This window comes from Nelumbo nucifera, chromosome 6, assembly GCF_055504915.1.
Source record: "Nelumbo nucifera cultivar China Antique chromosome 6, China Antique-T2T, whole genome shotgun sequence".
Classification (NCBI taxonomy): domain Eukaryota; kingdom Viridiplantae; phylum Streptophyta; class Magnoliopsida; order Proteales; family Nelumbonaceae; genus Nelumbo; species Nelumbo nucifera.
The window spans coordinates 36,365,697-36,377,883 of NC_142654.1; the positions used below are offsets into that span (position 1 = coordinate 36,365,697).

A 12,187-nucleotide genomic window follows, 5' to 3' on the forward strand; every position below is an offset into this window, starting at 1 on the left:
TCGGCCTTACCTTGTTAGCAAGGACTATCTAGTTGCTCTCCTTAGTTCGTGCACCACCTCAGACTGAGTAGCATCAGTTTAAAAACCGAAATCAAAGCTGTTGTAAAATTGGATTAGAAGGAGCCCAACATTCAAAATTGAGCTAAATCAATCTCAGCCAACTCAAGTATCATATTTTTGAGTTATGTTCAGTGGTTATGACCAAGGTTCAAAATTTTGATATGATACGGGTGTATCGTATCATATCTTTTGGGTCTCGATACACCTGTTTTCAGGTGTTTCAGGACCCCACTCTTTTTTAATGAAAAACATATGTATTTAGTTCCCAAAAACCAAATTTTGGAAAAAAAACTAAAAAAGTCCATGTTTCCATGTGTATCAAAGTACCAATACACCTCTGCCGATACATAGAGGTGTATCGATACTTTGAACCATGGTTATGACTACAAGTTGAAACCCTAGTAAGGCCATGTTTGGTAGTGCTTAAAACAAGTGCTTATTCGAAAAAGCACTTGTTTGCATTTGGCTCCCAACTTATAAGCACTTATTTTATATTGGGTGTTTGGTAGTCTTTATCTTTAATAAGCACTTAAATAAGCATTTGTGACTATTTTGTCCTTCATTTTCTTTCAAATTTTCAAAATATATCCTTGGAAAGCACTTTTAATAAATTATTTTTGTAAAAACACTTTTATGAAAGTACTTTTATAAAAACATTTTTATGAAAGTAATTTTATGAAAGCATTTTTACAAAAGTACTTTCATGAAAGCATTTTTATAAAAATACTTTTATGAAAGCACTTTTATAAAAGCATTTTCATAAAAGTGCTTTCATAAAATTACTTTTATAAAATTCAACTAGGGATAATTTTGTAAGAAAAAATTGGATAAGTGCTTATTGTATAAGCACTTAAAGAAAGCTGGAAATTTGCGCTTAAAAATAAGTCCTTATTTCTAAAACAAGCAGTTATTGTGGGCTTATTTCCCAAATAACAATAAGTGCTTAATGGCCCAAATAAGCACTTATTTTTAAGCACTCCCAAACATGGCCTAAGAGTGCTTAATCTTGTATAGAGATGTCAATGCGTAAAGTTATATGGTAATTTCAAGTTGGTCAGGATTATTAGGGTGTTGGGTCAGGTTAGAATTTTGATTATTTGACCCAAATTGGGTGCATTTTTGACTAACCTGGCCCATCGGGTCAAAATACCCCTACACATATAAAGGGTATTCTTATAATTTGGTTTGACTTCTAACCCCTAACCCTAAAGTTTATGATTTCTTTCAATGTTCTAATCCAAATTAGGTGTAGGGTTCCTACCAAAAAACAAAAGGTGTAGGGTTAGGTGTTGGGTTAGAGTTTCGATTATTTAATTCAAATCAGGTTCAGGTAGGGGTGAACATTCAGTTTATTCGGTTAAAAACTGAACCGAATAAACCAAAATTTTAAAAACTGAAACTGAAATTTAGAAAAACTGAAATAATCGAAACCGAAATTTTTGGTTTGGTTTTCGGTTAAAACTGAATTTTAATAATATATACTTTATTATATATATTATATATTATAAAATATATATTATGAAATCGAATTTCAGTATATTATATATTAATATATAAATATATAATATATTATATATAATAATAAAAAGTTTAGTTAATTCAGTTAACCAAAATTCTAATTCCAAAAACTGAAATAACCGAACCGATTTAACCAAAAACCGAAAAAACAAAACTGAAAAAACCAAAACTGAAATTTTCGGTTCGGTTATTTGGTTTTAACCGAATTGTGCTCACCCCTAGGTTCAGGTTTGGCTAACCCCCGCCATTGGGTCATTATACCCCTATACATATAAAGGGTATTCTTGTAATTTGGTCTGACTTCTAATCTCTAACCCTAAGGTATATATATATGATTTATTCCACTATTTGATTTTGCTTTTTTATTTTCACTTTAGAGAAACTATACCTTGGAGCCATAAGCCAATTTCCAAGTTAAATTAATGGTTCTTAAGTTTTCAAAAAGTATCATAAAAAATATAATTGAAAGACTATGGGACGAGTTGGGTCAATATCGAGTTGAACCCTAGGTCGGGGCAGGCTTAGAAACTGCATAGTGTTGAGTTGGATTGGGTTGGGCTTAAGTGGAAACATGGGAAGATCACGCTAGGGTTAAGTCAGACCCATGCCAACCCACCCAACCTTATAGGGTTCAACACCTATTACCAGCACAACCTGTGTCACAATCTTTCAATTAAATATTTTGTAACACATTTTGAAAACTCAGAGCCATTAATTTAAGTTGGAAATTGGTTTATGGGTTATTGGAGTGGCATCTTATCCTCTTATGCTCTATTTTTGTTTTGTATGGAATTTTTCAAGAGAAAATGAAGTAGAAATAGCCCTATAACATTCTTAATTAGGTGTGATCATAGAACAGGTGGGCTATAGGCTTACTATAAAGCATTGTTAATGTAATTATTCAAATAGCATTTAAATTAATAAAAATTAATTTCAAAACTAATTTTTATTAATGTTATTTATAAAACTAATTTTATTTATAGTATTAGTAATTTAATTAAACTTTCAATTAATAAAAATTATTATCATTATTATTAGCAACTTTGAATTAAAATTTTTAATTTAAACATTAATATTTTAATACATTGATGAGAAAGCAAGGTGGATAAAGATAGGGGGAAGAGATGAGATTGGGAGATATTTTAGGAGAAAGTTTTATAGAGAGAGAGAGAGAGAGAAAGAGAGAGTTTAGGAAAACAAAGGCGTTGAGGTGGCAAACTGAGGAGAGAAAGGGAACCAAGTAGAAGCCTCGATCGAGCAAGGGGAGAAAGGAGAGGCCATCTGATGTGGCCTTAGAATCTATAAAACAATTTCCTTATTTAAATTAATGTATTTTAGGTCTTCAAAATATGTTAAAAAATACATTTGAAATTATACAGGTCAAGTTGGGTCGGAATCAGGTTAAACACTATAGGGTCAGGTCAGGTCTGAGAATCATGTAAATTTAAGCCAGGTTGGGTTGGGCCGGCACAAACAAAACAAAGCATTAAAACAAAAGCCACTTCAGGGTGCTCCACTCGGTCACCTGACCTCACAGCTCTCTCTGGGCGCAGCGAGCCCTCGCAGCTTCAGTCTCAAACCGTTGCGCTAATTAATGTATTTTAGGTCTTCAAAATGTGTTAAAAAATACATTTGAAATTATACGGGTCAAGTTGGGTCAGAATTGGGCTAAACACTATAGCGCCAGGTCAGGTTCAGGAATCATGTATTTTTAAGTCGGGTTGGGTTGGTTTTGGGTTGGGGTGCTGGAGGTTCAAGTTAGGATTGAGGCAAACCCGTGCCAAAACCGACCCGTTGACATCCCTAGTGCCTAGGGCTCCTTGGGATGCATAGATTTTGAAAAGTTATCTAAAATAAAAAAAAAATCACCCCAATCAGATATCGGAGTGCAAAGTTATGGCCTCTAAAAGTTTTGTATGTATTCAATGTACAACCCATGACCCGATCACCGGGTCCAATGGATCAACGGTCAAACTAGTCGGGTTGAATGGCTCTTGACCAAATAAATGGGTTTTAACCATCTAACAGGTCTTGATTGAATCGAACCCAAAATCCTGGCCGGGTGACGGTTTGAACAGTTCAACCGACCAGGCCAATGGTGGGTTGAAAACATTGCTTTTGATCATAAATCAACTTGGGTCCAAAGTATAGATAAAAAAAAATTAAGAAAAGAAGAAATACAAATAAAAAATGTGAATTAAAACTATTCCTTTCCTGTAGCATTTGATACCAAAATCTTCAAAGCTGAGCAAACAATTAACCATATCATGGAACTACTTACTCAAACTTCCACTCCCATGATTCATCCCCTAAGGACATTCTCTGTTATTTTAATGTAAATTATGCCTTAACTTGCATCATTACATTAATCAAAATTATAAAGCACAGACTAAAACATTGAAAGGATAAAAAGAAAAACTATTAATAAGTTTAATTTTTCAAGGGGACAGTGAATGTGATCCCATAAATTGAACCGTCAAAATATTTTTATATTATTTGTTTATCAAGTTTAATTAAATAGGAGAAGGCAGGTAAATACAAGCGGCATTCCTTATTCATGTCATTCACGGCTTGGATTGGTAACCCCATGGGTTATTGCTTGCCCAATTCCATTGATCTCTGCACATCTCTTCTATTCCGTACTTTGCCCTGTGGAGAAGTCAAAATACAAATAAATCCGTAGTTAAGTGGTCTGGTGAGAGAGGAGTTATAGATGTTATGCCAAAATTTTAGGAACCACTAATGACAGAAATGGGAAACTACTGCAATCCCCCTTTTCAGTGACAAATAAGCAGTGATAGAAGCACCAGAAACAATGTCAAAATATCGGATCAATTTTAAGGTACAAAATCTCATAGGGTGAAATCAACAATTCCATAGCCATGTTTCCAAAGATTTTCCACTTTGCAGCTACTATTTGAATGATAGAAACTGAATTCACGTGAATATGGATATATAAATTTACAAACTTACTTCCAACCAAGTTCTTTTTCGGCCTTCTCAGTAGAAGCATAAACTGCAGTAGCATCTCCTGGCCGCCGTGGACATAGTTTGATGGGGATTTTCTGGGAGTAATTAAATAAGCACAACATTCATTAGTATTTAGTTTAAATTTCGACTGTTTTGGTTTGTGATCTATAAACTGTTACAATTCACCTTGCCAGATGCCTTCTCAAATGCCGCTACCATTTCAAGTACAGATGTACCACACCCGGTTCCCAAGTTGTATGCAACACAACCTAAAACAGGATGCCCATTAGAAACCCATGCACAAATGAATGCATAATATATATATATATAAGTATTGATGACAAAAAAATATAAATATTTGTAGAAATTTACTGTTATTACCTTCACTAATAATGGAACAGTGTTCGCAAAATTATATGGAAGTGTAATAGACCACCAAAAAAAATACATGAATGTGTAATTGGTAAAATTACACATAGGAAATGTACCTATATTATCAGTAGTGAGAAGCTTCTGAAGGGCTGCTATGTGACCATCAGCTAAATCCATAACATGAATGTAATCTCTAACCTGTTTACCATGGGATTTATTAGCACCATGAGGAGAACAAAGAGAGAGAGAGAGAGAGAGAGAGAGAGAGGTTAAACTGAAATTTAAGGTATATAAAATTCACATACTGCACTGCCATCCTTTGTTGGATAATCATGGCCATACACATTCAGCACTGGCAATCTGCCTACAGCTACTTGTTGGATATAAGGCATTAGGTTATTTGGGATTCCCTTGGGATCTTCACCAAGTTTGCCACTCTCATGAGCTCCAACAGGATTAAAGTACCTTAGTAAGATAATTCTCCAATCTGGCTCTGCCTTTTGAATATCTCCGGCAATTTCTTCAAGAAAAAGCTAGTATGTTGAAAAAAGATAGAAGTCAAATTGATTAAAAACACACGAATACAGCCAAAAAAGTTGAGGTCAATAAGTTTAAAGAAAACCATGGAAATCAAACTCTACTTGTTATATGTCTAGAGTAAAAGAGAACTCAGATGAAAAAACTAAAAACATAGATGTGTACCTTGGTCCTCCCATAGGGATTCATAGCCATTGAATTAAAATCTTCAACACATGGAATCTTTTCAGGTTGGCCATAAACAGTTGCAGAAGATGAGAAGACCATCTACATTGTACCAAACCATATAGAATCTTTCAGTGGACAAAAGCAAGAAACTGCACTAATCAATAAGGGAAAAGAAACTGAATGCAGAAATCAAAAGGAAACTAGCAGAAGTCCTATGAGATTGATCAACTAGAGTAAAGGCATTAAGAAAAGGTACCCTGTTCTGTTCTATGTACCTTAAACCAAGAAAGGTTCCTGAACAACTTTATCATAACTGGGTTTCAGGGGAAAAAGCAGCATCAAGTAATTAGTTGCGTCCTGATTTCTCAAGGACAATTGTGTCTATATAATCATTGAGGTCAACATATTTTACCCTTTAAATTAAGTACATTGATTATCAATGTTTCTGTTAGTATAATAAATGATTCTCATAAATTTGTGTCATAATTCTAATACCAAAATAAATATAACTTAAAATATGAATATTTATAACATCCAACTTTATTATCTTTGATTTTAGAAAGGGGATTGATTTGGAACACAAGAACCCCCATTTTTTCGATAAACAGAGCACATCATTAATCAACTCAAAAACTAAATGTATCAATAGAAAAAATACCCCTATGTTTTAACTTTTGTCATAAGCAAAAGTTGTTTCTATCTTTACACCACAGATGTACCATGTTTGCCACAAATGGGATGCACCCAAATCACTCTCCTTCTAAACACTTTAGCTTTGCACATAATAGAGAATCATGGTAAGTTTATAGATTGTAAGAATGAAATAATATTATGTGAAGAAAAACATTCCAATAGACCATACAGAACTGCATCTTATATTTTTCCCTATATATATTATAAGCCTTATGTTTTCTTGTTGACTTTGTAATGTTTAGTTTGTTAATTAGTATTGGCATCCCATTCATCTCAGAGTCAAGTAGAAATAAACAACCACCAAGTGTTCTTTTACTCAGAAGTTTAAACTATACTCAACTGAGAATAGATACTGCAAACATCTTGTCTTTTAAGAGCATGAATACTCTCTAATTAGTGAAGTGGTAGCTGTCTTGAATAGTATCCATCAGGTATATGTTCCCTTTTCATTGAAGTGGTCCTAATTCCTGGAGTTCTTTTTCTTCAAAATCTAAATGCAACTTCCAAGGGTAAAAAATAATTCTAGCACATCAAAGTAATAAGGTCTACAAGCATCATATGATAACTGGGATTAAAACGCATCTTGACCAATCCTCAATATGTACAAGCAATTAACAATTGTCTATTGAAAAAGAAGAAGAAAAACAGAAGTAAATGCACAATTATGCTTTGCTATTGCTAAGCATAAAGCCAAAGGGTTTAAGGCAGGACTATAAGAAGCACTCTAAGAGTGGCAATTCAGTCTGGGTACCATCAGATGGAGCTTACCTCCTCCTTTAAAAAAGATCAAATTTGCAAAACAGGGGATTAGGCGCAACACATGGTGTCAAAGACTGGTTATAGGTGTTGAGTACAATAAAATCTTATAGATTCCAAGGGATTCTCACATGGCAAAGAAGAAACCAAGTCATTTTTCCTCATGCAAGTTTTTTGCGTGAGGAGGACCCTCAGAAAATAAGAATCAGTTGATCCCGGTTAGCTTCTTCAATCATGAAGAGATTTTTTGTCTTTGGCCAGGAGAGTTTCTTTTCTTCATTATTCTTACTGCTGCCAGAAGGAAATGAGAGAACCATGTACCTCATATGAGGTATGAATCACTTCGGTCTATACAAGAAGATAACACTGACAAAAGAGTGGTTCATTAAGCTCTTCACAAGAAGAAAACAACACATAATTCCCATAAAATAATATAAGAAATAACGTTTTCCTGCATAAAGTATAAAACGGTTTAGTCGTGACTTATAAGAGAATTCTCGCATGACGGCATGAGGTATGAATCACTTCAATTGGCATGAAACACTCAGAAATGCCCAAGGAACGAAGAAAAACGCGAATGGTTTGTGTGTAGATACCTCTTGGGAAATGCCTAAAGAAAGCACTCAGTAACGTACCCTCTTACAACCATATTTTGTCATGACTTGGTACAAATTCAACGTGCCGATCAAATTGTTATCAAAGTACCGCATAGGATATTGAACGCTTTCCCCAACAGCCTTCAGGCCAGCAAAATGAATCACAGCATCAAATCTATTACAATTTGCAATGATAAAACCAATGTCATTATCATCAGGTATCATTCAAAGGTAAGCATATAAACTTAGTTTTGGGAATTCAAACGACTGAAATGCACTTACTTAGTTTCAGAGAAAAGTTTCTCTAAATCATCCTTATTCCGCAGATCACCCTGCAATCACCGGAAACAGGTCATTTGAACTGTGAAACGTATAAAGAAAAGGAAAAGGAAAAAACGCCAATCGCCCAATACATACAGAAAGAAAGAAACTCATGAAATAACGATCGGATTATTTTACCAGATGGAATTGAAGTTTTTTAGAGAGATCAGGACCCACTAAACATCTAACCCTGTTGACAGCTTCTTCGACCGAGTTATCAAGATTGTCAATGATGGATACCCTAAAACCCTCATTAAGAAGCTGGACGACGGTGTGGGTGCCTATGAAGCCAGCCCCACCGGTTACGAGTATAGTCTGTTCCTGGGGTACCGCCATTGAAGAGCCGAGGAGAGGACGCAGGACGACTAGACGAGAGACGGAAGAAATGAGATGTCAAAATGGGTAAGGATGATTTATTCACATGAAAGAGTAATTTAGTTTGAGCAAACTTCTTCGGTTGGATGGATAAACATGCTAAGAAAGTTAAGACGGAATAAAAGAGCGTATCAACCAGCAACAAAGAATTAATGCAAAATCACGGGTCAGGGTCAATTGATTTCTCTTCCTGTTCTCCTTACCTTGTATCTGATGTCTATTGGTAAAACTAAATCCGCTTACAGAAAGTGACAACTAGCTAAAATACTAACCGAATAATTCGTTCATGATTGGTCGGTCTCATAGTTTCTCTATCGGATATTTCCTGCCGTCACCGACTTATATTATTGTCTTTCAAATTATCGGTACCATCAGGCGACATTTTTTGCTGTTTCTTATTTTGTTTTTTTAGGGGTATGATAATTAAAAAAATAAGGATAATTAAAAAATTAGGAGTAAAGTATGGAAATCTCTTTTTCTGACAATCATATAAAAGTACTAAGATCCGTGCGATGCACAGGAAAATCCGAAAGATTTAATATTAATTTATAAAAAATAATTATTATTAATTGAATATGAACAAATATTTTTTAACAAATTTAGTTTTATTAATCATTTGTTATAATTTTAATAATTTTCATTCTTTTTATTATTTTAAATGAAATTTTGATTAATCTTAAATAAATAAAATAATATAAAAATTAACATTTTTATTAATTCTACTAATAATTAACAATTATATATGAATGACAACGGGGTGGGTTTAGGGCAGGGCACCCCATCCCTTTCCCTACCCCATAGTCAAGACACTCTACCTTATCCGCGCCCCGTCCCTTTTGTCATGCAGGTTGAGGACAACTCCTCAATGTCGGGCGAGTTAAGGGGCAAGGCACCCCACTCCTCATCAAGGATGAAGAATCCTTGAATTTCCTTATTCCATCCCCAGTATTGGGTAGAATCAAGTAGAGGTGTAAATTGGGTTGTGCTGGGTCGGTATGGCACGACCCGCATGTGGCCTGCACAAAGTGCATGTCATGTCGTGTTGGTCCACGAGGCGTCCCAGGCCGTGCCTCCCTCATCTAGGATAATTTAGGGGTTAGTTTGCCATGGCCCACGGCTTGAGCCCGTGCCGTGTCGTGAGTCAGGCTAGTCCATGGGCTGAACCTTGGGCCAGGCCATGCCGCACACCAAGCCAAGCTCAAGGCAAAACACCCACTCCCCGTCCAAGGTTTTTAAAATTGGACCCGATAGGGAACCATTCTGGGGTCAAACGGTTTGATTATTCGGTCCGAACAACTGACCCTCTCTAACAAAAAAAATAAAAAATTAGAAAAAAAAGCCAAAAACTGTTGTCTGGGTTGGCGGTTCGACCACCCAGGTCAACAGTTCGCTAACCAAATAAACGGTTTTTGGACAAAAAGCAGTTTTGAGGTGAAACGTTGTCCGGTTCCCAATTTTTCCGGTCTAACCATCTGGTTTGATCTAGTTTTGAAAACACTGTCCCTATCAACCCAATATTCAATTTGATAATAGAAATGATCAAAAGGATATATTGAGTATTAACCACATGGTAAATTTTTAAAAGTAGACTAAATTGCCTTTAATATTCAAAAATGTAATTTTATGAAAATTTTGGAAAATTTATTGTACCTATGTAATTTTGAAAATTTATTCAAATTTATTTAAATTTTTATTAAATAATTTATTTTCTTTTTAAATGGTTTACTTACAAAATTATACTAACTTATTTTATAATTTCTAAAATAAACTAACCAATAATTTCCTTTTTCCAATATTATACTAATTTATCTTAATAATTTGTGTAATTAGTTGTTCAAATTATAGTTTTCCGTTTCCCATAGTCATTTATCTTTAATAATTTTCAATAATTTGCAATGAAAATTATATAATTTTTCAATGGTTTTCCAAAATCTATCAAATGTAATAATTTTTTCTAAAATTTCCAAAATATTCTAATAATTTTCAATAATTATTCAATGCACTTTAAATAAACTTTCAAATACTTTATATCATTTAATTTCAAAAATGTTATTTTACGAAAATGTAGTTTTATGAAAATTTTTGAAAAATTTATTACATTTGTGTAACTATGGGATTTATTGATTTTTTTAAATTGTTAATAAATATATAATTTTTATTTGATAGTTTACTAACAAAATTATACTAATTTATCTTTTATTTTTCAATATAAAGTAATTAATAATTCCATCTTCTAACTGTAGGTGGGGTAAGGCTTGGTTGGGGAATGGTCTCTTTGAAAGATAGAGAGGCCTATGAGTAGGGAAAATGAGTATTTAGGGTTAAGGATGTGAGGATGAGGGATTAGAGAGAGTACTCGAGAGTGCAGGATGCCAAATGTCAAGGATTGGATGTCTTTCAATACGAAGAGGACCTCTATTTATGGGGGAGGTCCCGATATCCTAAAAGGTAGAAGATTAGGGTGTTTGCATTGTATCAGGAAAGGGAATATTGGATCCACTATCAATTATTAAGTGCGCTACCGGGGTTTTGTCACGTGTCTCATGAGGATCTTCCCGAGGATTGAATTTCCTTTTCCCCAAGATTCCTCATTACTCACATGTGCTACTACCTTTTGCGCGGTTTAACTTAATTGACGTGGCAGTAATGATGTCACCGCTTGGCAAGCGCCGCTTTGTCGACTCCACATGGCACTTCGTCACGTCTTTTGTAGTCGTAGGTTCCATGTTCCTTCAGGCGCACGTGGGCCTCTCCATGGGCTCAGCCTAGGTTTCTCTTGTTCTGGATTATGAGTGGGTTTGTATGTCATTGGTTTACCGCACACTTTGGTGGGCGTGGGTTCATTGCATGCTCGAGTAGGCTTGAGGCCCTTGGATGGGTTCGATCATGGTTTCCCTTGGTTCGGGCACCGAGTAGGCACAGTGGACTGCGAGTTTATCGCGGTTTTGCGATACGCATTATGAGTTCATCGCTGGGTTGATGGTGTGTTACAGGTTCATCGCGGCATGGAGGTTGACTATGGGTTGTTCGTATGCACCTTTGTGGTGTTAATCTTGATGTTTGATGTTCTCTGAGGGTCTAAGTGAGTGCTACATACCTACATTAGCCCGCCTGCTTATTGGTAAGTGGGAGCTTATCGATAAACATGTTGTTCTCTCGTCCACAGGTTTTGCAACTTTGGGTTTGGGGGTTTTTCTGTTGTGTAACTTTGTGTTTGCAGTGGTGATTTCTTGCATTCTATAGTTTAGTCCCCCTGTCTTTTGGCAATTTGCTTCTTGTCGGTGGTCAATGCTTGTGTTTATTCTTGTGTTTTAGCTCCCCTGACCATCAACCTGAAGGGAATTGGGAAAAGACATTTGGAGTTATCTTTGCCGATCGCTTTCGTTCTACCCATTTGTAAACTCGTGTACATTTTAGCCCTCTTGTCTATTAGTGGGAAGGTAGGTAGTAGAGGATGCTGTGTATGGTTTTCATCAGCTTCTTTTTTTTCTTTCTCCAAGGGATGAATTTGTTGACAACTTGTGAGTGTGAGCCCCCTGGCTGCTGGTGGGAAGATCTACTTCACTATTAGTCTCTTCCGTCTTCTTGTTGTTAGCTGGAAGAAAAGGGGATGCCGTCGTTTTAGGCTTGGTGTCATTGATGGTTTGGTGGAGGTGAAGCCTCTTGTGTGATGATTGCATTAGTCTTCCATATTTGTTTTTGTTGATGAAGTGGTGATTTGGTGGTTTGTTAGGATTCTGTGCGTGATGGGGTGGTCAAGAAAGCCTCTTCGTGGTTGACCATGTTTCAACCATTAGTAGTGGCTCTTTGTTTGTCATTCC

At 35.5% G+C, this 12,187-nt stretch overlaps 1 protein-coding gene across 1 annotated transcript; it reads right to left on the reverse strand.

Annotated features, from left to right (window-relative positions):
* Positions 1-3,891: 3,891 nt before the first annotated feature.
* LOC104608755 (bifunctional UDP-glucose 4-epimerase and UDP-xylose 4-epimerase 1-like) lies at positions 3,892-8,603 on the reverse strand. Its single transcript, XM_088889572.1, has 9 exons — positions 8,130-8,603; positions 7,953-8,002; positions 7,710-7,845; positions 5,623-5,724; positions 5,226-5,453; positions 5,037-5,118; positions 4,735-4,817; positions 4,552-4,643; positions 3,892-4,227 (listed from the first exon to the last, which is right to left on the reverse strand). Exons 1-9 carry the CDS (start codon positions 8,325-8,327, stop codon positions 4,143-4,145), a joined length of 1,056 nt encoding a protein of 351 aa, XP_088745698.1. The 5' UTR covers positions 8,328-8,603; the 3' UTR covers positions 3,892-4,142.
* Positions 8,604-12,187: the final 3,584 nt, after the last annotated feature.